General features: G+C 40.9%; 1 protein-coding gene across 1 annotated transcript in view; it reads right to left on the bottom strand.

The window, feature by feature from the left end:
• Positions 1 to 430: 430 nt before the first annotated feature.
• The window catches only part of il2 (interleukin 2), a 50,886-nt gene continuing 24,931 nt past the window's right edge, over positions 431 to 26,385 (bottom strand). The window contains exons 2-8 of the mRNA XM_078404954.1: positions 19,477 to 19,586; positions 11,897 to 12,008; positions 11,781 to 11,807; positions 9,677 to 9,709; positions 6,621 to 6,653; positions 2,923 to 3,081; positions 431 to 662 (exon numbers count right to left, since the gene is read on the bottom strand). Coding sequence (XP_078261080.1) covers positions 531 to 662; positions 2,923 to 3,081; positions 6,621 to 6,653; positions 9,677 to 9,709; positions 11,781 to 11,807; positions 11,897 to 12,008; positions 19,477 to 19,586 — 606 coding nt within the window. The 3' untranslated portion in view covers positions 431 to 530. The remainder of the gene's footprint in view (positions 663 to 2,922; positions 3,082 to 6,620; positions 6,654 to 9,676; positions 9,710 to 11,780; positions 11,808 to 11,896; positions 12,009 to 19,476; positions 19,587 to 26,385) is intronic.

Genomic DNA, 26,385 nt, shown 5'->3' with positions numbered 1-26,385 from the left:
GGGGTAAAAAAGCTTCTTTAAGTAAGTCCTCTCCAGAGTCAGCACATCCTTCCTCAGATATGGCGCCCAAAATTGCTCACAATATTCCAAATGCGGCCTCATCAACACCTTATAGAGCCTCAGCATTAGATCCCTGTTATTGTATACAATTCAATGTTCATTTGAAAGCCAATATGGCTTGGCGTGCTGAATGAAAGGTTTATTGCTATGTACACAGGATATAACACAAAGTTTCTTTGTATTGAGCAAATTATACTTAATTGTTTGTGAAACTGAGAATTATATAAATGAAAACGAAATTGATTAAGCAATTCTTACAAAAATATGTATTGTCACACTAAATTATGTAGCATATTTAGTGAGAGGGTTGGCATTAAGTTAAATATAAAATTCAATATTTATAAATATTTACATTTATTTACAGGTAAAATTTACAATTCACTATTTATGTTTGTGTTGGTAGAAACATAGAAAATAGGTGCAGGAGAAGGCCATTAGGCCCTTCAAGCCAGCACCGCCATTCATTGTGATCATGGCGGATCACTATTAATCAATTTCCCGTGTTCCTTCTTCCAATTATACCCTTGTAGAAGAGCTTCAAAGGCTTTTAGAAATTCTGTTACATTTTTTTCTTGAAATTCCTCACATGTTGTGCAGCCCTTCTGTTGGATTAGAACACAGTTTTAGGACTGACATAACATTAAATTGATTATCGGAAAGCAAATCACATTTTCAATGAATAGCATGAAAACTAAATAGTGAAAATTCAGGATTACATTACAACTATTGCAAATGTAAAAGGCTAAAGAGAGGCACTCAGGCATACAGACTAGCAAAGCATCACAACACAAGGAGGAAAAAACATCAGTAAGCAGCTCTGATCAAAAATCAATGGGCAGATAGAATCACAATGCCACCTATTTATTTTGGCCTGACATGAATTGGCATTGCATCATTGGCAACCACACAATGAACTCCATTTTTTCTATTAGGCTTCACAAATTATTAACTCGATCTCGACATGGTTACCTTATATTGTTGATAGGTAGCATTTGTTCCTACCTTGTGGATTAACCTGCATATTTTGACATCTTAGTTTTTTAATGTTGCATCAGTTGGGACACAATTCTTTCATTTATTGTTACCGTGCTAGACAGAATACGATGCACTGAACATTTTTGGATTAACCTGCATATTTTGGCATCTTAGGTTTTTAATGTTGCAGCAGCTAGGACACAATTCTTTCATTGTGAGACAATATGATGCACTGAACTTTTGGAATAGGGTAATGTGTACAGAATATGTTCAATGGAATACAGTACTATCAGCTTTAATTTCTGTAAGACTAAATTGCTTTGGGGAGCTTTGTTATTTAATCTTGAAGAGTGGATGAAAATCATTTATTTTTCTAGAACTAGAAACAAGAAAGGCATTGAAGGCACCTGATGAAGGAAAAATATGCCTAAAAATGCAAGCTTAACTTTAACTCAAGCAATATAATAATAATTGAAATAAAAGACAAAAGAGAAACTCAAGCAGTCAAGTGGCATTTGTGGTGGGAAATGGACTGTAAACAGTTCTAGGCTAACTGTTCCATTTTCTCAACAGATGCTGCCTGACTCACTGAGTTTCTCCAGCAATTGCTTTTTTTGCAACAGCTTCCAGCATTTGCCGTCTCCAATGTAATTACTATGAGGCTAGATAAAGTACACAAAACCATTGAAAGAAAAAATGAAAGAATATCAAGGAGAGAATAGGTCACTAACACTGAAAAAAGATGCAATATGCAAACAAAAAAATCAGGATTGAAGAAAGATTCTACATTTGGTGTAATATAATAATTAAAACAAAACTCTAGCAAAACCGTAAAAAAGAAAACATTTCCAGAGAAAACTGAAAGAAAATGGATGGTGACAACTTTAGACACAACAATGGCTGATTTATGCAGTTGATATGATCTTGTTTATGTGGCTTTGTGGAAAGGTTTATATGCATACATCACAAATGAGAATGATTGGTATAAGTGTATTTAGGAAGTCATTCAAGAATTTCAAGAAGATCCTGTCCCTATACCTTCTCCCTTGACTCTGTCCAAGAACCCCTGACAGACCTTTCAGGTGAGACAGAAGTTCACTTGCACCTCCTACAACCTCATCTACTGTATCCACTGTTCCAGTTGTGGACTCCTATATATTGGTGAGACCAAGTGTAGACTCAGCAATCGTTCCACTGAACACCTCCGCTCAGTCTGCAAAGCCATACACGATCTCCCAGTTGCTAAACATTTTAACTCCCCCTCCCATTCCCACACTGACTTTTCTGTCCTGGGCCTCCTCCACTGTCAGAGTGAGGCCAAATGCAAATTGGAGGAACAGCACCTCATATTTTGCTTGGGCAGCTTACAACCCAGCGGTATGAATACTTATTTTTCAAGTACTTCAAGTAACCCTTGCTTTCCCGCTCTCTCCGTCCCTCCCCCACCTTAGTTCTCCAACTAGTTTCACTGTCCTTCTGATTAATTTTACTGTCTGTATGCCTCGTTGTCACGTTCCCCTCAGCCAACAATGAACCATTTTACATTTTCTTGATCATTGTCTGCTTTGTTCTGTTGTTTTCATACCTTACCCTTCCATATCCCTAGTTTCCATCTCCACTGACTCTCAGTCTGAGCAAGGGTCTCGACCCGAAGCATCACCCATTCTTTCTCTCCAGGGATGCTGCCTGTCCCGCTGTGTTACTCCAGCATTTTGTGTCTATCTTCAAGAATATAATTCCACTGATATATTATTTCAGAGAAAAAGCCCTCTTTTACAAATGCATTTGAGTTAATCATGCCAACGGCCAAGCTGGCATGGACACTGTGGGCTAAAGGGCTGTTCCTATGGTGGCCTGTGTTCTTTGTTTCAAAACTTAACAACTTACCTTGATGTTAGAAAATGCAACATCTGTATTGTTTAGTGCTTTGGCATTGTAAAATATTGCTTTGAATTCATTTAATTTTTTACAGACGAGTTTGAATTCATAGTTTACAACTTCCATCTCTGAGATGAAGCAATTCAGGGCTGTGTTAAAACAATCATCCTAGAGGGGGAAAAAAATAAATGTTATATATTTCGTTTAGTTTAGAGATACAGCGTAGATACATGCCCTTTGGCCCATCGAGTCCATGCCAACTATCAATCACTCGTACAATAATTTTTTTGTCCTGCACACCAAGGGCAATTTACAAGCCAATTAACCTACAAACCTGTACATCTTTGGAGTGTGGGAGGAAACCGGAGCATCAGGAGAAAACCCACGTGGTCACAGGGAGAACTCCACACAGACAGCACCCATAATCAGGATCAAAACCAAGTCTCTGAGCTGTGAGGCAGCAACTCTACCACTATGTTCCAGTAATTCTGATTTTTTTGGAAAGATTTTTCATTACTTGCATGTCCTAAAAAGAACTGCATTGACCAACAAATGAAATTGGAAAACATCCTTGTGTTTGAAAAAGATTGATATTTAATAATGGGAGATTGGCTCCAAACTCAATTGTTCTATCTTATTAATTTAGTTTTGAAACACCTGCAATGAAAATACAGAATTTGAATTATTAATATAACATTCCTAGTTACTAACAATCTAGCTGATAAACTACAAAATGTTGTTCACTCTGGTCAGTCATGCAACATTGTTTTCGAGAATACTGCCTGGATTAGAGTTTTTCAGCTACAAGGAGAGGTTAGATAAACATGGTAGACACAAGATGCTGGAGTAATTCAGCGGGACAGGCAGCATCTCTGGAGAGAAGGAATGGGTGACGTTTTGGGTCGAGATCCTTCTTCAAACTGATGTCAGGGGAGTGGGTGGGACAGAGATAGAATGTAGTCAAAGACAGTAAAACTGGTGGGAGAACTGGGAAGGGGGAAGGGATGGAAAGAGAGGGAAAGCAAGGGCTAATTGGAGTTAGAGATGTCAATGTTCATACCGCTAGGGTGTAAGCTACCCAAGCGAAATACGAGGTGCTGTTCCTCCAATTTGCGCTGGGCCTCACTCTGACAATGGAGGAGGCCCAGGACAGAAAGGTCAGATTGGGAATGGGAGGGGGAGTTGAAGTGCTGAGCAACCGGGAGATCAGGTAGGTTAAGGCGGACTGAGCGGAGGTGTTCAGCGAAACGATCACCGAGCCAGCGCTTGGTCTCGCCGATGTACAGAAGTTGACACCTGGAACAGCGGATAAAGTGGATGAGGTTGGAGGAGGTGCAAGTGAACCTCTGCCTCACCTGAAAAGACTGTCGGGGTCCTTGGATGGAGTCGAGGGGGGAGGTAAAGGGGCAGGTGTTGCATCTCCTGCGGTTGCAGGGGAAAGTACCTGGGGAGGGGGTGGTTTGGGTGGGAAGGGACGAGTTGACGAGGGAGATGCGGAGGGAACGGTCTCTGTGGAAAGCAGAAAGGGGTGGGGATGGGAATATGTGGCCAGTAGTGGGATCCCGTTGGAGGTGGCGATAGTGTATGCGATGGCTGATGGGGTGGAAGGTGACGACAAGGGGGACTCTGTCCTTGTTGCGAATGTGGGGACGGGGAGCGGAGCTGCAGGATATCAAGGAGACCCTAGTGAGAGCCTCATCTATAATGGAAGAGGGGAACCCCCGTTTCGTAAAGAATTAGGACATCTCCGATTATCTAGTATAGAAAACTTCATCGTAGGCGTAGACGGAGGAATTGGGAGTAGGGGATAGAATCTTTACAGGGTGGGAAGAAGTGTAGTCTAGATAGCAATGGGAGTCAGTAGGTTTGTGGGTTAGATAAATTTGGATTGTTTTCTCTGGAACATCAGGAATATCAAAGGTTGAAGGGAGATTTGATAGGAGTATGTAAAGCGATACAGTGTGGACAGTGAAACCATTTTCCCCAGGGTGGAAATATTCAACATGAGAGGGCATACATATAAGGTGAGAGGGGGGGAAGTTTAATGGATATGTGAGGGGCAAGTTTTTTTTTTTACATAGAGGGTGGTGGGTGCCTGGAATGCATTACAGGGGGTGGTGGTGGAGGCAGATACAGTAATGGTGTTTGATGCTTTTAGATAGGCACGTGGAAGTGCAGGGAATAGAGGGATATGGATCATGTACAGGAAGATGAGAGCAGTTTAACATGGCATCATGGTTGGCACAAACATTGTGAGCCAAAGGATCCATTCCTGTACTGTGCTGTTCCATGCGCTATGCAAACAGGTACTTTAGCCCAAACTCTCCATGCTGACCCGATGCCAGGCCCATTTGCCTGCATTTGACCCATATCCTTCCAAACCATCCCTATCCATGTACCTGTCCACAGACATTTAAATGTTGTTATTGTACTTGTCTTAACCACTTGCTCTGGCAGCTCCTTCCATACACCCAACACTGTGTAAAAACATTGCCCCTCAATTTCCTATTAAATCTTTCCCATCTCATCTTAAAGCTTTGCCCTCTAGTTCTTGATTCACCAAACCTGGGACAAAAATTATGCGTGTTCACTCTATCTTTGTCCTTATGATTTTATACACCTATGATCACTATACACTATAAGATTACCCCTCAGTCTCCTACACTCCAAGGAATAAAGTCTCAGTCTGCCCAACCCTGCAGTAGTATATTGGCGATTTCTCAATATTAAATTAAGCGCAATAGTCAGTGGAGTCAGAAAATCTGCAATCGTCTTTAGGCAGCCAATTCTACCTACTTAGGATTACTGTGGTGCTGGTGATCTACTATCTGAGCTAGGGCTTTGAGAAAAGAGGTATAAAGTTTATTCCTTATTAAATAAAACCTCGGCTAGTTTTATACAACTTGACTTCAATGCTGAAGAAAATTAATCTGAAGTAGGTGGATATTTAAATTCAAGAATATCTAAATAAGTTAATGCCAAATGAATTCAGATCCAGTCAAATCAGAATTCTTGTAGTTTGGAAGTATACTGGTAAAAAGAAAAGAAGAATTTAGCTTAGGAAACATCACTAATTGTATAGGAGTTGAAAGAATTCACTTGGCAATCACCTGATTTGTACAAAGACCTTTCTAAGTTAACATATCATGTCAAGCCAATACATTGGGGCCTAATAAATATGGTAATATATTTTTCATACAAAAATAAATGGCTATTCTGTGCTTGAAGAGGAAACACAAAATAATCCTAATAAAGAAGAAAGAAAAAATCACAGCATTATGCAGCAAAAACAATTGATTATTTTTTTCACACAATGACAAATAATCATCAGATGATGCAAAATTATGTTCACAAATTAAATGTGCTATTACCGTGACTGATGATATGAAATCAGGTTTGATATAGAACAAGCTGCCCTTTAATGCTGAATGAGCTTTGGATTTACACTATTAGAGATGCATGAAACATTATTATGTTGATAAAATGGGAGTGGAGGGAAGCTTTTAGGGATTGATAAAGTATATCCAGAGGATTTTATAAAACGCCTTTTAAAATAAATGACATGATGAGAAATCTAAAAATAAACGGGGTGTCACCTAAAATCGGAGAATTCAACATTCATACCATTGGGTTGCAAGCTACCCAACAGTATGAACATTAGTTTATTTTAATAGTGCAAAGATGGTGTTATAATGATTAATACTTACTGGTACATCTGCAGGAGTGTATAACAACAATTCCTAAGTGAAAAGAAAGAGCTTCAATGAAAATGCATGTCAGAATTTTTCATTTAAATTGTCCTAGTATACAGCAACCCCGTTAATTTCATGTGCAAGTTTATTGGTTTACATATAATTCTACCAACACAACAATATTCAAAAAATGGTAATAAATAGTATATTCTATTTTTGGAAATCATAATTTTATTTAATGTGTTGACAGTAAATAGCTTTGCAGAGGTTCATAAGTTCAAGGAGCAGAATTATGTCATTCAGCCCATCGTCCATCATTCAATCATGGCTGATCTATCTTTCTTTCTCAACACCATTCTCCTGCTAACTCTCCATAACCCCTGACACCGTTATTAATCAAGAATCTGTCAATCTCTGCCTTAAAAATATCCATTGACGGCCTCCACAGCCGTCAGCAGCAATGAATTCCACAGATTCACAACTCTGACTAAAGAAATTCCTCCTCATCTCCTTTCTAAAGGTACATCCATTTATTCCGAGGCCATAGCCTCTAGTCCTAGACTCTCCCACCAGTGGTAACCTCCTCTCCACATTCACTCTATCCAGGACTTTCACTATTCAGTGACTTTTAATAAGTTCCCCCATCATCCTTCTGAACTCCAGCGAGTACAGGCCCAGTGCCTTCAAACGCTCACCATATGTTAACCCAATCATTCCTGGGATCATTCTTGCAAACCTCCTCTGGACCCTCTCCTACGCCAACACATCTTTCCTCAGATATGGGGCTCAAAACAGCTCACAATAGCAATCTGTATCACAGTCTTCATTCTAGCAGTGGACAGGAGATGGAAAAGGCATTATTGTCCATGCACATGAGTTTATCTACTGTTACATTTCTCACTTTAGCAATCTTTTGGAGCAAACAAATCCATTTCAACATTTTCTTATATTTGAATCAATGGCTCGTGGATGAGATTCATTAGATTTAAAATAAGTTAGACAGTTGGTAACTGAATGGAGAATGTGAGACATCATGAGGTTGCAAGCAGAGTGGAAAATATTGGTTAATGTGAAAGTGAATTAGTTAGTACTAGGAAGTCATGTGAATTGAAGAGAATACTAGTAATTATGTACAAGTATATGGTTTCATGGTAAGGTACTGTTAGGTATTAAACTAGTAATTAATTTAATGCATATCTCCAGGCAATAAGAATTTGGTAGCTAGTCAAAATTGAGGTAGTGCCAAATTAATGTCAAACATTGTGCAAGGTGGTTGCTGTTAAAGTAATTGGAGTCAATTATGGATAATTGGGATTGCAACTTGATTGTGGTTAAGACTAAAGTGAAAAAAAGGAAGAAAATGTTAGCTTTGTTGCATGTTGGACATTTAAATCCTGCGTACCCTTGATTTTTAAATATTAAATTAGTAGTTTATAAGCAATGGATACATAACATTGGAGATCTTTCAGTTTCCAAGACTATTCTTTGCAGGTAAAATAACTTTGTAGCTAAATATGAAAAAGTTTTTTTTTTAAAGAATACAGGCATTTGCAATGGGTGCAAGCATGAGCAAAACAGTAGTAGAATCATTTAGAGCCTTCTCTGTCATCCTATGACCAATCTGGATTAATTCGCAATATATGATTTGTGATGAATAATTAATTTGTTTACATACATTTTCTGGGCTAGGATCTGCCAACAAATACATGAAGCTTATGATCTCTCCATTGGAATATGAATAGGCCTATTACCACATACTCTTCACTTTAATTCCCTTATTTTCTCCAACTCTCATTGTCTTTTCATCATGTTTGCCACTCTTCCTTTGTTGATTCATATCTGTGCTTAGGTATAACTCCTGTCAACTTTTCCAATATACATTCTTTCGTCCACATTTCTAATTAATACATTGATATAAATGTTCTCATGTTGCAACTGCATTTTCCTGACGAGGATAACTATAAATATTCTCATTCCAGGAAGATGAATTTAAAGCATGGCAAGTATATACAGTATATATATAAAACACTATATAAACATAGCACAAAAAGTAAGGAAATTTGTGTTTGGTAGATTATTTCTTTGTTGTAACAATGCTTCTTGGCAATAAATCTTATACCGTTGGAAAGCCTGTTTATTTCCCTTTTAAATGGTGCCACATTTGTAAGGAACATGCATTTGTGGGATGAGTAGCAGAGCTGAGTATATGGGTTGCGCCCATGAAAAATTTGCCAAATCTTCTCTGCCAATGCCAAACAGCTTATTCTGCTGTTGCTATTGACTCTTGTTTTGAGCTTCTGGTACCCCCAGGTGCTGACAAGAATGGGATGCCATCCCACAACAGTGTGTGACCAGGCTGGTGACCAGCATGAGGAGGAGGTGCCAGGCTGTTATGGCTGTGTATGGTTCTTCCACACGCTACTATGGCTCCTGTTTATTAAATGAATAAATTGTTAAATTGCCAATATGTCTTGTTTCTTCAGACTTCAATCATCCAATCCACCAAACAACACCGAACAAGAGTCAATGGCAGAATAAGCTGTTTGGCATTGGCAGAGAAGATTTGGCAAATTTTTCATGGGCGCAACCCATATACTCAGCTCTGCTGCTCATCCCACAAATGCATGTTCCTTACAAATGTGGCACCATTTAAAAGGGAAATAAACAGGCTTTCCAACGGTATAAGATTTATTGCCAAGAAGCATTGTTACAACAAAGAAATAATCTACCAAACACAAATTTCCTTACTTTTTGTGCTATGTTTATATATATATATATATATATTATATATATAGAGAGAGAGAGATATATATATATATATATATATATATATATAAAACACCATTCTAAACATGGACATGGGGATTTATGCATATTGACTTAGACATTCCATACAACCCACTCCCACCTCAAGACATCTTTGCTGGGAGCTAATTCTGAGAATGCAACCATCTGATACCTAAAGAATCAGTTTTACTATTTTATGAGACAATAAAATATGCAATAAAATGGTTCAAGATTTCAATTAGTCTAAACGGCACTGGAAAAAGCCACTGTTGCCAAATACTTACAGGTAAATCTGCAGAAATGTTTGGTTGCAAATCCTAAATGAAAACAAAATGTTACAGAATTATTCTTCTAAATCCAATTTGTGAGGTAACCCTTTATCTTCACTTTGAGGCATAACATGTATGCAAAATTCTATCAACAGGTTTTTTTTTCAAGAATCAGGTACTACAACTATTTCTATAGCTTGTTCAAATTAATTTTGTTTAACAACTGCTGGAAACATATGTTGTGGGGAGTAGAATAGTGGGTGAAAATTGGAATAGTTCATGGGCAAGTGAGATAGAGTGAATGCAAATGAGTTGTAGCACGGTAGCGCAGCGGTAGAGTTGCTGCTTTACAGCGAATGCAGTGCCGGAGACTCAGGTTCGATCCTGACTACGGGTGCTGCACTGTAAGGAGTTTGTACGTTCTCCCCGTGACCTGCGTGGGTTTTCTCCGAGATCTTCGGTTTCCTTCCACACTCCAAAGACGTACAGGTATGTAGGTTAATTGGCTGGGTAAATGTAAAAATTGTCCCTAGTGGGTGTAGGATAGTGTTAATGTACGGGGATCACTGGGCGGCACGGACTTGGAGGGCCGAAAAGGCCTGTTTCCGGCTGTATATATATGATATGATATGATATGATAACAAATATACCAGAAATATACTACTATTCGGTGAAGATATCTCGGTAAAATATTAAATTACATTTCATAAATTCATGAAACACAGAACTGACAATAGAGAGTTAAAAAATAAAGTTAAATCAGTTACTCCAGCATTTTGTGTCTACCTTCGATTTAAACCACCATCTGCAGTTCTTTCCTACACAGGTTAAATCAGCCATAGTTATGATCTTGTAGAAAGAACTGCATGTGTTAGTTAATACACAAAAGGACACAAAGTGCTGGAGTAACTCAACAAGTCAGGCAGCATCTCTGGAGAAGATCTGAAGGAGGTCTGAAAAAGGGTCTTGCCCCGATAAGTCATCTATCCATGTTCTCTGGAGATGCAGCCTGAGCTGCTGAGTTATTGTAGCACTTTGTGTCCTATGGTTATGATCTTGTATATCAATCTTAAATATATTTTAACCACCATACATAATGTAATATCCTAATTAAAATGAGTGAAAAGTGCATTTAAAGGTTAGCACTGAACCAATAATCACTCAATTCCAAGCTTCTTCACAGCAAGTGATTTGCAGGCAAATGCAAGCATTACCTCAAAGTATTTTTGGAAAAAATGTAACATTCTAATCCTGGCCTTGAAAGATCAAAATGAAGGAGTGTGGATGAAAGCACTGAGAACCCAGAGGTTCTTTGCTGGGAGCATGCAGATATTTGGTCAAAGTGTTGAAAGTATCACATCAGCCTACATACATTTCAAGTATCTCCTGCTCACCTGCAGATCTAACATTAGCTGCATCAGCCACCTTAGTAACCACTGAACTTGAGAGAAAGCAAGTCATTCTGAGCTATTAGGGGCAAATGGGGGCGAGGTGAGGTGGAGACCAAATATTAGACAATCCATCACTATTATGTTCAAAAAGGGCTTTGTGACTCACATCTCAGCCTAGTTTTCAGAGGCAGAAAAGAGATATTAAAGATTACAAATAGACAAAGAGGAAGAATATTTAAAGTATTCTTTTCACATACAATAACTAAGACATATCATAAATGCCAGTGAATTAATAGCATGTTTTAGTCATTTATTTGTTTATGGATTAGAATAATTTGAATGCAAATAAAACTGAATGCAATTGTTTGATTTCAATGTTTTTGAATGTGAGACACATCCAGAAACATTCACAGTTTTTAAATAAGGTTTGACAACCAGCTTGGATGGGTATTGTGGTTTAGCTGGTTGTCAAATAATTATTGTTGGCTGTTTCATGGATGAGACGTGTTCTGACGTACACTTTTGAAGATATTTCCACATGCAAGGCTCAACCATCATGAAATGTCTCTCCAATGTGGTTCAGGGGATTCAGCAAAATGGCACGTTCTGGCTTCTACTGCTAATCTGCTGTTAGTCCCAGCAGCTCATTGCTGATCGGAAATTCTGGCCCAATATTTCTCACTGATGTACTATTAAGTCAACATCAACACAGTTTAGTTGACACTTACATGACAAGGTTCCTTCGATACTTGTTTCTAAACAAAAATAAAGAACATACAATAAAATAAAAGCAATTGCCACGATAATAATGTTAAAAAGTTTTATAAATGTGTTGAATACTAACGTGAATACTCATTGTTAGTTCTAGGATTTCTTTCAATTCAGCTGATCTTTTCATTTTTCTTGCTCTGTTAGAGTCTGCACCATCTGCCTTTGGAAGGCACACAGCAAGGCTACTGAGTAATGCAGAAACAATTATCTAGAACATGCAGTAACCTTTTAGGCTGCTGTTATTGTATCACTTTCACAGTCCTATCATTTAAAATGCAAAGCTTTAATACTGCTAAACCATGTACAATTATCAATTACATTACATCATGCTTTGCAATAAGGTTACATCCTTGAACTGAGCTTTGCACCAATTTTGTCACAGCTCATTTGTCAACTTTACATTGCCAATCTCTATGTTAAATAACACTTCACATTCATCCTATTCCTGAAGCAAACTGGCAACCTTATGAAAGATCTGGATATTAAAAACTCAATTAAACATTGATCTTCCACAAAAACTGCTGAAGACATCTTTTAATAGTTTCTTAAATCAATCTAATAGGGGGATTGCACGGCAGGCGAGGTCACGACCCGACCCGTACTGTTGCCACGCGACGCCTACTGGGGGGCATGTCGTGTACTGCAGGCAATCACTTACAGACTCTTTATTTAGTCTTTTTTTTCTATTTTATGTTTGGAACGACTTCTGCTGTGGGACAATTCGTCAGTCCTAATGAGAGGGTGTTGCAGTTGAATGCTGCGGCTGCACTTTGCTGCAGCTCGGTTCACCCGTTTTCACCCATCAGTGCGTCTCCGGCTCCCTCCCGGCGCTCCGGGCGTCCCGACACCTCTCCCCGTTCCTGCACTCTTCGCTCCTCCAGGCTTGGCGCCCCAGCTCCACGCTCGGCGCCCCAGCTCCACGCCTCGCTTCCTGCGGTTCTTCAGCCCCTCGCCGCTCCTGCTGGCCCTCCAGCCCTTCTCCCCGCTCGCCATCTCCGTCAGCCAGGCTCCGCTTCCACTTGACCGGCGCCAAACACCTCGAGGCTGGGGCCGCCGAGCAGAGCGGTGGCCGGGTCCTCCACCTCGGCTCCCAGCGCCCGGCCCAGCTCTCGCTGCTGCTCGGCCTCCACTGCCGATCGGCCTCTCCCCGGTTCTCTTCCTCCTCCTCTTCGGGCTCGACACTCTGCTCCTCCTCTTCCACCGCCTCCTCCTCCAAGGCCGTCGAGCCCTTCCTCCCTGGGACCTTCGCCCTCAGGCGGGTCGCCGACCTCCAACGCTCGCTGCTTCTGCCCCTGCAGACCTCCAGGCCCCTCGGCTCAGGTTCTTCCCGCTTCTCCTCTCCCAGCTCGCTCAACCCCGTCCTTTCCTCCTCCTCCTTTACTTCTTCTGCCCCCGGTCGGCGGCCCTCTGCTTCTCGGCCTTGCTCTCCATCCTCCCTTCCCGGCTGCATTTCCTTTTCCCGCCAGCTGGCCAGATGTCTTCCCAGCTGCTTCTTGCATCCACGGGCTTGGCAGCCCTTCTCTCGGTTCCTCTTCCTCCGCTGGATCCTCCAGCTTCTTCCTCATTTTTTACAGCACAAAAATTGGCCTTTTGGTGGATTTTTCAAAGTAAGAATGTACCTGTTGCATGTGCTGGTAGTGTATGCTGGAAGCCGCCATGTCCTCCAGATGGCTTGAGCGACTCCGTGCGTCACGCACTTGGACCTTACGACCTTACGTGCAATCCCCCTATACTTTCAGTGAAGTGTAACAAAAAAGGAATGCAGATGTATTTGTGATTTGATTTTAAAAGGAAAAAAATAGGCTTACAATCTTAATATGCTAGCTGCATGGTGCTTGCACAAAAACATTAAAGTATAAAGATAAATGTCACTGCATGATTCAATTTACGTAACGCTGTGTCTTTTCATTCCTTGTCAACTGTAGTTGCTTCCTGCTAAAACATTGTTCAATGTGGGTTACGATGCAGTGCTTCAGTACATGTAACAGCAGTATTGCAGGTTTACTTTTTCAGCAAGCACATGACATCAAAGGGGTACGCTCAGCTTGTGGCCAGAAGATGGGGTGGCACAGAGCAATTTACGCAGCATTGTGAATGGTTTTGGGCCCCATATCTGAGGAAGGACGTGCTGCCGTTGGAGTAGGTCCAGAGGAGGTTTACGAGAATTATCCCAGGAATGAGTGGGCTTGTACTCGCTGGAATTTAGAAGACTGAGGGGGGATCTTATAGAAACATATAAAATTCTTAAGGGGTTGGAGAGGCTAGATGCGGGAAGATTGTTCCCGATGTTGGGGGAGTCCAGAACCAGGGGTCACAGCTTAAGGATAAGGGGGAAGTCTTTTAGGACCGAGATGAGAAAACATTTCTTCACACTGAGAGTGGTGAGTCTGTGGAATTCTCTGCCACAGAAGGTAGTTGAGGCCAGTTCATTGGCTATATTTAAGAGGGAGTTAGATGTGGCCCTTTTTGCTAAAGGGATCAGGGGGCATGGAGAGAAGGCAGGTACAGGCTACTGAGCTGGATGACCAGCCATGATCATATTGAATGGCGGTGCAGGCTCGAAGGGCCGAATGGCCTACTCCTGCACCTATTTTCTATGTTTCTATGTTAACATATGATGAGGTTTGACAGCACTGGGCCTGTACTCGCTGGAGTTTAGAAGGATGAGGGGAGGTCTCGTTGAAACATACTGAATAGTGAAAGGCCTGGATAGAGTGGATGTGGAGAGGATTTTTCCACTAGTGGGAGACTCTAGGATCAGAGGCCATAGCCTCAGAATAAAAGAACATATATTTAGAAAGGAGATGAGGAGGAATTTCTTTAGTCAGAGAGTGGTGAATCGGTGGAATCCATTGCCACAGACGGCTGTGGAGGCCAAGTCAATGGATACTTTTAAGGCAGAGATTGACAGCTTCTTGATAAGCAAGGGTGTCAGGGGTTATGGGGAGAAGGTAGGAGAATGGGGTTGAGAGGGAAGGATAGATCAGCCATGATTGAATGGTGGAGGAAACTTGATGGGCCGAATGGCCTAATTCTACTCCTAGAACCTATGAACTTATGAACAACGGAGCTGCACTCAACCTGGCTGACAAGCACTTATCTTGTCTATATCCCTCATTGCTTCTTCCTCTTGGCATATTTCCACAGCGCAGCATCAATTGTAGTAATGGCTATTCTCCACTTGCTTGACTCATACATAATCATTCTGTAGCCTGTAAGTAGCTGAGGGCAAGTTCTGATTCTTGTAGTGCCCACTGTGTGCAACCAGCTCCCTTGATGTGATCTCTTTTCTGATTGTCCCTGATATAATGTTATAACCTTGTGTGGCACCTTACTATAGGCTTCCAAGGAAATGAAATCCACCATTTTCCAAATTTTCCACTCTGCTGGTTAAAGCCTCAAATTACTGAATTTGTCAACAATTTCTCTTTCACAAAACCTGTGAAATCCTGTGATTCTAGTTAAACATACTGTAATGTGAATGAGGCAGAACTTATTCTACTCCTAGAACCTATGAACTTATGAACAACGGAGCTGCACTCAACCTGATCTTGTCTATATCCCTCATTGCCAGACAGAGCAATGTAGTTAATTTCCACTGCTTGGATTATTAAGAATTGACTATAGAGTTGTCCAGCATAGAAACACGCTCTTTGGCCTACTATGTCTATACTGACCACAGCACCTATCTATACCAATGCATAACACCATATGCATTACTTCCATATCCCTCTATGCTTTGCTCTTGCAAGTACATATACTGATGCCTCTTAAATGTTGTTATTGTTCCTGCCTCCACCACCATCTCTGGCATCTCATTCCAAATATCAACTATTCGGTGTGAAACATTTACCCCTCAGATCTCCTTGAAACATCCCCCCTCTCATCTTAAACCTAAGCTCGCTCCTTTTACAAGCACATCATCTGTGGGAAACAGACCTTGTCTATGCCTCTCATGAATTTTATATATTTCTATCATGACAGTTTTTAGTCGCCGGTGATCCAGGGACTACAGCCTATCCAATCTCTCCGAACAGCTTAAGCCTTCCAATCCAGGCAATATCCTTGCGATTCTTTTCAGAACCCTATTTAGGTTACTCACATTATTCTCATAGTGTAGTGACCAGAACAAAACACAATACTCCAGGTACAGGGTGCCACAAATCATATTTGCCACTTTGTTCACCTTGTTGTCACTTTAATGCAACTATGAGCTTGTATCATTTGGCCTCATGTTCAACAGCACTTCCCAGTGCAAGGTCATTCATCGTCTATACCCTGATCTGTTTAACTTCCTAAATGCCATCCACCATTCCTTGTCTGAAGAAGCGTCTCGACCCGAAACATCACCCATTCCCTCTCTCCTAGATGCTGCCTGACCTGCTGAGTTACTCCACCATTTTGTGATACCTTCAATTTGTACCAGCATCTGCAGTTATTTTCCAACACTACCATTCCTTTGCTCACTTTGCCAGATTATAGCTATCCTGTTTAGTTTAGTTTAGAGATATAGCGCAAAAACAAGCCCTTCGGCCCACCGAGTCTGCACCGACCAGCGATCCCCGCACATTAACACTATCCTGCACACACTAGGGACAATATACATTTATACCAAGCCAATTAACTTACAAACCTGTACCTTATTGGAGTGTGGGAGGAAACCGAAGATCTTGGAGAAAACCCACGCGGTCAAGTGGGAATGTACAAACTCCATACTGACCGCACCCATAGTCAGGATCGAACCCGGGTCTCTGGCTCTGTAAGGCAGCAACTCTACCACTGCCCCACCATGCCGTGCTGTAATCTTAAAAACCTTCACTGTCCACTGTACCACAAATTTTGCTGTCATCTGCAAACCTACTAAACATGCCACATACGTTCTCAGTGAGTCATTAATACCGTGATAAGCAACAAAAGACCTAGTGCTAATCCCTGCTGTACGCCACTGGTCACAGGCCTCCAATCTGGAAAAACAACTCTCCTCTAATATACTCTGCCTCCTCCCGCCAAGCTATTTTTATATTCATTGTGAACTTGCAAACTTTAATAACATAAAGCAGTAAAACTTAATAATAATAATAACTTATAGACATTGTCAAAAACTAAGCCAAAAATAGCCAAATTGCCAGCCAAGGTTCGTGCAATTAACCATTTTAATGCATTGGTAAATTTGTACAAATAAACACATTATTAAGCAGTGATTTTAAACTTAAAGATGCTGGCTGGGTCAAAACCTTACTATGTCACACATAGAGAATAAAAATTATGTGGTATTACAAAATTGTCTTTTTTTTTAAATCTAATTAATTTGCTGTGTTTCCCAGTTTTTTGAATAATAACCTAAGATATCAGCCTGAATTTGAGAATGATAGACTGTTAAGTTTAATGTAAGTGCCTTTCAGGTGCATAATTTTTGTCCTTCAAGTTTAACAATGCTGTTCTGCAGCTGGAAGTTATAATTCAGGTAATAATCTAAATATATTTCTTAAAGCTAATCATTACGAATGACGAGCACAAAGCTACAGATTGTTGCAAAACAAAATTCAGTTGTTCAGAAAAGGAAATCTGCCACTATATTCCATTTAGCCTCCAAGGCATCCAGCACATCACCAACTACAAGACCAGCAACCGCACGACTGCCGACGGCGACGCCTCGCTGGCAGAGGAACTTAACTGTTTCTTTGCTCGTTTCGAGGTGAAAGCTACAGTGGCAGACATAACACCCTCTCCAGCACCTGACAGCAACACCTTCACTGTGCAGGAGTATGATGTTAAGCGCGTGCTCAGAGCAGTGAATCCCAGGAAAGCTGCAGGCCCCGATGGTGTGACGGGCAGAGTGCTGAGGGAATGTGCAGACCAATTATCTGAGGTCTTCACAAAAATCTTCAACCTGTCCCTTTTAAAATCCACCATCCCTCCCTGCCTGAAGTCCGCCACAATCATCCCACTGCCGAAAAAGTCTGTCATCAGCGGTCTTAACGACTACCGTCCAGTAGCACTCACACCGGTCATCACAAAGTGCTTCGAGAGACTGGTCCTGCAGCACATCAAAGCCAGCCTCCCACCCACCTTCGACCCACACCAGTTTGCCTACAGAGCAAATAGGTCTACAGGGGATGCCATCGACACTGCTCTTCACACTGCACTGACCCACCTTGAACACCAGGGGAGCTATGTGAGGATGCTCTTCCTCGACTTCAGCTCTGCCTTTAACACGGTCATCCCGAGCAGACTGGTCACCAAACTTTCCGACCGTGGATTTTCCCAAACCATCTGCCAATGGATCAAGGACTTCCTGACCAACCGCCCCCAGACCGTCAAAATAGGCCCTCACCTCTCCTCCACCATTACACTGAGCACCGGCTCACCACAGGGCTGTGTGTTGAGCCCCATCCTTTACTCCCTCTACACTCACGACTGCGCCCCCACCCATCCCACCAACACCATCATCAAGTTCGCGGATGACACGACTGTGGTTGGACTCATCTCAGAAGGAGATGAGACAGCCTATAGGGATGAAATCCAAAGGCTGGCAGCATGGTGTTCAGTGAACAATCTGGTCCTGAAATCCTCCAAAACAAAGGAACTTATAATTGACTTTAGAAAAACCAGTGTAGATTACGACCCACTCTACATCAATGGGGTCTGTGTGGAAAGGGTACCAGCTTTCAGGTTCCTGGGTACGCACATCGCAGTGGATCTTACCTGGTCTACCAACACCATCACCACAGTAAAGAAGGCACAGCAGAGACTCCACTTCCTGAGGATCCTCAGGAAAACCAACCTGCAGGAGAAGCTCATGTTGTCCTTCTATCGCTGCTCCATCGAGAGTGTGCTGGCATACTGTATAACCACATGGTATGCCAGCTGCTCAGAAAAGGACAGGAAGGCCCTTCAGAGGGTCATCACGACGGCCCAGAAGATCATCGGCTGCTCACTGCCCTCCCTGGAGCACCTGTTCAGCCTACGCTGCCTCAGTAGAGCAGGCAAAATAATAAAAGATCCATCCCACCCCGGCCACCGTCTGTTTGTTCATCTGCCCTCTGGTCGACGTTTCAGGTCGATCAAATCCCGAACAAACAGACTTAAGAACAGTTTTTACCCCAGGGCCATACGAGAACTGAACACTACCTTTGCACTAGGCAACACCGTTAAAAAATCTTGTACTTAATATAATTGTATTTAATTGTATTTATGTATTTATTTGTTTTTGCATTTATTGCATATATGTTTGTACGCACCGTCAGGATTGGCTATTTTTTAATTTCGTTGTACTCGTTGCAATGACAATAAATGAATATTATTATTTTTATTATTATTATTATATGACTATATGTAACAACAAACCTACAGTTGACCCTTCCATGCCATGCCCTTTGAAAGAGTCCAGCAAGTGATATGAGAGTTTAATTAGAAATTCAAAGGGAATTAGAAATCAACAATAAATGGTAGGTTGTATAGGAAGGAACTACAGATGCTGGATTAAACCGAAGATAAACACAAAAAGCTGGAGTAACGCAGCAGGACAGGCAGCATCTCTGGAGAGAAGGAGAGAACTTATAAATTGTATTATACAGTACACTATTACATTACAGCTTTATGCAGCATATTTTACATGTCACAATGAATAGATGTCCATAAATACAAAATTACCAGAGTAAGAGCAGAGAAAAGCCAGTCTCAGTGTTTATGAAGGTGAAAATATGGCAGTCCAAATTAAGGTGTAAGTTGTAGTTGAAATAAACTCGCTTCACTTGCCTTCTCTACAGAAAAAACAAAAAATGATACATATATAAAAACACTGCAAAAATACAATTGTCTTATTTTAACATTTATTTAATACCGATAATTATTACCAATAACTTTTATTTTAATTTTGTTTTAAATGGACAGAATTAAATATGGAAAGACTAGTTAAAATATGAGTGGATGTATCAAATGGAAAAAAACATTGTCCTTTCAGGCCTAAATAGAACTGTACATTTTGTCTGTCAACACCCTGCATGCAACATCACTCTGCAATAAGTGTCAATATATTTGCATTCAAATATATAAACAAAACACAAACCTATATAGTCCTATCAATATTTGATGTGAATACAGAATTAGCTCACATATCAAGCAACAGCTTAACTAGAATTCAAGCTACAAGTTTCAGCAATAGCTTGTTCAATATTATGAAGACATTTACACACACATGGACTTGTGTGCTCACACAAACTACGTGGTAAGTTATTTTTAAATCCGTGCCATCTCCCACAGTATGAAGCCACAAAAGGGGCTAAAGAACACCTAAATGGAAAGCTACAGGGCCCATTGGAAATGTTGCCTGACTCTTGCCTGACATAGGGTTACAATCAAAATGACTCCCGGCATATTGTTTAATGTACGATGAAGTCTGCATATGATTCTCCAATAAAATAAATGAGGTGCAGATAGGTGGTTGAATCTCAAGAACATAATCTTCATTATAAAACATATACAGTTTTCAATATTCATTTTCAACATAACATGACAGAAGTAACCATAACCATAAAGTTACCCAAATAACCCAAATATTGAAACCATTCCCTCCTGGTATCAGGAATTATGAATTGGGCATCTTTAAGCCAAGTGTCAGAGAGGCCCAACTCAGCCTTATTCAGTGGGAGAAAAAACCCTGTTTAAAACTGTTAATCTAAATTGCCTATTGGCAGCCTTTGTTTGTTCTGTCTTCAAAAGTTACCTTTCCATCTTATTCTATCATCCATTGTGAATGCAGACTCAGTTTCCCATCTCACTGCCAAACTAATTATATTCTCCCCTTTAACAACAGCAAACCTACTAAGATATTGGCCCGGGTGCTGTTGCCTTAAAGGTCACACATTCTCAATTACTTTCTCATTTCCCTCAGCTTTCATAAACCCTGCCTCTTGCACTTTCCTTGTAGACTCACGTTGACCTCCACTATCTTCTTATTTCTGCTTTCACTATCAAGTGGCTCTGGGATAATTCAGATATTACAACATTAGGCAATGCTTAATAATCCCTCTCAGTTGTTTATACTGAGGGTGACATTCTCTTCCTACCTATGTCCTGGTACTGAAATGAACGATGACCTCGGATGATCATGTCCCATCAAAATGTTCCATAGCCACTCATTGACTTGCGTCATGCTGGTTCTGGAGAGGCAAAGTATCAACCAAGAACCACATGGCCACTAACAATTGCCCACCTCCATCTAACTGTTGGCAAGTAAATGATCAGAAAATTGAGAAATGGTGCAGGCTATAATATTTATTCAAAGGACACGAAACAGATAAACACTTACATCTTACTAGCATTAAATATGCTAGCCTGGGGTCACACTACCAACCTAGTCCAAGATCCCCATTTATATCTACCTTTCAGTTCCTTGATCAATCATGTTAGCCCCCTTTGTGGTCACCCATATGCAGTCTAACCAAGGGCTTCGAGTTCCACAGGTATCTCCGTCAAGTCTGAATTGCGAGACACACCACTTCCACCTAATCCACATACTTCTTATAAAATGTAATAAAAAAGAACTGAAGATACTGGTTTATACCAAAGATAGACAAAAAATGCTAGAGTAACTCAGCGGGTCAGGCGGCATTTCTGGAGAAAATAAATAGGTGAAGTTTCTGGACCCCACCCGAAATGTCACCTATCCATTTTCTCCAGAGATGCTAGTAAACATGAGATCTATCCAACATTAAATTAGTAAACATGATATATATCTATCTAAAGGTTGTGCTTCTACAGGTGGCCCTACCCGTCTCTTCTTTTTTATCTTAAGATAGTTCAGTTTCAGTTTAGCTTATTGGCACATGTACAGTGAAAAGCTTTTGTTGCGTGCTAACTAGTCAGCAGAAAGATAATACATGATTACAATCGATCCATTCACAGTAAGGGAATAACGTTTTTTTCCCAATATTCCTGCCTCTTCCTAATATTACCTCCTCACAAATATTTGATATTATTCGTGGCCATTTCCATTTTTTGTTTCCTTTGCTTACATATGCCTCATTATCCATCTATGTGCGGGACAGGCAGCATTTCTGGAGAGAAGGAATGGGTGATGTTAAATGCTAACTTACCAGTGATCTAAACAAATAAATTAATTTAAAAGTTGTATTGATTATTAGGCAGAACTTATAAATTGTATTATACAGCAAACTATTACAAGAACAGCTTTATGTGGCATATTTTACATGTCACAATGAATAGATGTCCATAACGGGTCTGAAGAAGGGTCTCGAGCAGAAACGTCACCCATTCCTTCTCTCCAGAGATGCCGCCTGTCCCATTGAATTACTTCAGCATTTTGTGTCTATATTCAGTGTAAACTAGCATTTGCAGCTCCTTTCCTACACAATCCATCTATGTGCACTAGTCTCACATGAGTTGAGTTTACTTTTTTGTCACTTGTACAGTGGTGAAAGGCTTTTGCTGTGTGCTAACCAACAATTACAATTGAGCCATCCAGTGTACAGATACATGGTAAAGAGAATAACGTTTAGTACTAGATAAAGCTCAGTAAAGTCCGATCAAAGATACAGTGCATTCAGAAAGTACTCAGACCCCTTCAAGTTTTCCACATTTTGCTACGTTACAGCCTTATTTTAAAATGGATTAAATTCATTTTTTTAATCATCAATCTACACACAATACCCCATAACAAGAAAACAGACGTTTAGAAAATTTTGCAAAGTAATTAAAAAGAAATAACTGAAATATCACATTTACATAAGTATTCAGACCCTTTGCTCAGTACTTTGTTGAGGCACCTTTGGTAGCGATTACAGCTTCAAGTCTTCTTGGGTATGACGCTACAAGCTTGGCACACCTGCATTTGGGTTATTTCTCCCATTCTTCTCTGCAGATTCTCTCAAGCTCTGTCAGGTTGGATGGGGAGCGTCGATGCACAGCTATTTTCAGATCCCTCCAGAGATGTTCAATCGGGTTCAAGTCCGGGATCTGGCTGGGCCACTCAAGAACATTCACAGACTTGTCATGAAGCTACTCATGTGTTGTCTTGGCTTTGTGCTTAGGGTCGTTGTCCTATTGGAAGGTGAACCTCCGGCCCAGTCTGAGGTCCAGAATGCTCTGGAGCAAGTTTTCATCAAGGATCTCTCTGTACTTTGCTCCATTCATCTTTCCCTTGATCCTGACTAGTCTCCCAGTTCCTGCCACTGCAAAACATCCCCACAGCATGATGCTGCTACCACCATGCTTCACTGTAGGTATGGCATTGGCCAGGTGATGAGACGTGCCGCTTGGCATTCAAGCCAAAGATTTCAATCTTGGTTTCAACAGACCAGAGAATTTTGTTTCTCATGGTCTGAGAGTCCTTTAGGCACCTTTTGGTGAACTCGGTAAAAGGGCGGCAAGGTGGCGCAGCGGTAGAGTTGCTGCCTTACAGTGAATGCAGCACCGGAGACTCAGGTTCGATCCTGACCTCCGATCTGTACGGAGTTTGTACGTTCTCCCCGTGACCTGCGTGGGTTTTCTCCGAGATCCTCGGTTTCCTCCCACACTCCAAAGACGTGCAGGTATGTAGGTTAATTGGCTGGGCAAAATGTAAAAATTTGTCCCTAGTGTGTGTAGGATAGTGTTGATGTGCAGGGATCGCTGGGCGGCGCGGACCCGGTGGGCCGAAGGGCCTGTTTCCGCGCTGTATCTCTAAATCTAAAAAAATCTTTTAAAAATCTAAAAATCCAAGCGGGCTGTCATGTGCCTTTTACTGAGGAGTGGCTTCCATCTGGCCACTCTACCATAAAGGCCTGATTGGTGGAGTGCTGCAGATATAGTTGTCCTTCTGGAAGGTTCTCCCATCTTCACAGAGTAACTCTGGAGCTCTGTCAGAGTGCCCGTCAGGTTCTTGGTCACCCCCCTGACCAAGGCCCTTCTCCCCCGATTGCTCAGTTTGGCCGGGTGGCCAGCTCTATGAATAGTCCGGGTGGTTCCAAAGTGCTTCCATTTAAGAATGACAGAGGCCACTGTGCTCTTCGGGACCTGCAATACTGCAGAAATTGTTTTATACCCTTCCCCGATCTGTGTCTCGACACAATCCTGTCTCGGAGATCTACGGACAATTCCTTCGTCTTCATGGCTTGGTTTTTTTTATCTGACATGCACAGTCAACTGTGGGACCTTATACAGACAGGTATTTGCCTTTCCAAATCATGTTCAATAAATTTAATTTACCACTGGTGGGCTCCAATCAAGTTGCAGAAACATCTCAAGGATAATCAATGGAAACAGGATGAACATAAGCTCAATTTTGAGTGTCATAGCAAAGGGTCTGAATACTTAAGTAAATGTGATATTTCAGTTCTTTCTTTTTAATTACTTTGCAAAAATTTCTAAACTCCTGTTTTCGTTTTTTAAAATTATGGGGTATTGTGTGTAGATTGATGATAAAAAAAAGAATTTAATCCATTCTAAAATAAGGCTATAACGTAGCAAAATGTGGAAAAAACAAAGAGGTCTGAATACTTTCTGAATGCACTGTATTTGGTAGCTCACAGCTGCTCTCTAGTTGTTGGTTGGATGGTCCAGTTGCTAAAAGCTTAGAAGAAACTGTCCCTGAATCTGGGCGTGTGCATTTTCACACTTCTCTACCGCCTGCCTGATTGGAGAAAGAAGAGGGAGTGGCCAGGGTGCACCTCGTCCTTGATTACGCTGCTGGCCATAGGAACTAGTAGGTCACTATTTGTGCATCGGTCAGATATCAGACTCTCACTTCACAACTCAATAAGTTAAGAGGCAAGATTCAAAACTGTTTAATTGTCATATGTACTGAAACGGAACATTGAAATTAAGATTCAACTTGTTGACTATTAAGAGAGATCATAATTACTTAACAATGTACAAACATAGTAACCAAGGCAAGGCAACAACCTGTTTCCGGTTTCCTAAGTTTCTGGTGGCGTGGCTTTGGCAAAGTTTGAATAGGGCGGCACGTGTGTGTATGATCGTCTTAATGTGTGGGGATCGCTGGTCGGTGTGGACTCAAAGAGCATGTTTCTGCATTGTACCTCTAAAACTAAAACACCCATCAGTCTGAAGAAGGGTCTCGACCCAAAACGTCACCTATTCCTTCTCTCCAGAGATGCTGCCTCTGAGTACTCCCACTGAGTTACTCAGGCATTTTGTGTCTACCTTCGATTTAAACCAGCATCTGCAGTTCTTTCGTACACTAAAAAAAACCCTAATGGCACTTAAGCAGTATGTCTACATTTTTTGTACTTAAACCAATCCCTTGTCTTCAGGAGAAGGGCACTGGGACATGCTAGGTCAGCAGAAGATAATAAGACTGCGGGACAAGGAAATCCCCAATTAAACATTGGTGCAAAAAATACAAAGAAATCTCAATATAATCTGACAGATCATTATGCGCTCACACCAAAAACTGTGTTCATTCCATCAATAATTAATGCCTCTACAAAGTAAGATCACATAAAAATGGCAGGCTCTAAATTTGACAAACTGCAGTAAAAATCGAACAAAAACAAAACATTTCTGCCACCCCAGCAGCAACAAAATGTAAAAACTATACGAAACATAACAGGAACAATGGTGTAATTTCTTGACGGTTTACCCATTTATGTCTCTTAAACTTTCTTGCACTGAGATCATAATGTACTGTATACTGAAAAGATTTTCAAGTACTTTACGTGCATATACAATGCCACAATGTATCCCACGATTTTTTTTAAAAACAACAATTTTCAGTCTGTCATTCCATTCTATCTTGGAAACCGAAGATAGACACAAAGTACTGAAGTAACTCAATGGGACAGGCAGCGTCTTGGAGAGAAGGAATGGGTTGAGTAATAGTTTACTACAAATCTATATAAAGGTCAGCCAATGCAGCCTTTATTTACAACATTTATAAATTACAAATTATTTTAATCTCTCAGGCCAATTTATTATATAAACAAACCCATTGTTAAATAAACACATGCAGCAAATAATCATGTCATAGAGCCAATACAAGGACCATTCTGCTCTAACTGTTCAGAAGTTACATCAGTCAACCATACTTGCAGCCCATGTGTACTGCACAACATATACATCAGTTATACTGTTGTACTGGTTTAACAAAACCAAAGATACTAGAGGAGCAAGATAGACCACTCGACCCTAAAAACCGTAGTATGTCATGGCTCCATTTTAGTAGGCAGAAACTTGCAGAAGCATTTAAAAAGAAAAATAACAAAAATCTGTGAATTGATAGATGAGATACATTCTGCATTTTTATGGTATCATCACACATACTGTTCCCCCAAAACACTGATTGATAACACTGCGAGAGGCATAGTGAACGGCGGGTTTTGCTTACTAAAATGGCGAACGTTACGCTCCTTTGCGTACTACACTTCAGTATAGGCGATTTCAACGGAGTGGTTCATCTTGCTCCTCTAGTATCTTTCAACAAAACTGAAGTGGTATCCATCAATTTTTAATGGACCATTTAACTAAAGGGCCTGTCCCACTTAGGCGATTTTGTAGGCGACTGCCTGGCGACTGTCAAAGTCATAGCAGATCGCCAAAATT

This window comes from Rhinoraja longicauda, chromosome 1, assembly GCF_053455715.1.
Source record: "Rhinoraja longicauda isolate Sanriku21f chromosome 1, sRhiLon1.1, whole genome shotgun sequence".
Taxonomy (NCBI): Eukaryota; Metazoa; Chordata; class Chondrichthyes; order Rajiformes; family Arhynchobatidae; genus Rhinoraja; species Rhinoraja longicauda.
The sequence above is the reverse complement of the archived record's forward strand: the minus strand, read 5'-3'. Positions and strand labels throughout refer to the sequence as shown.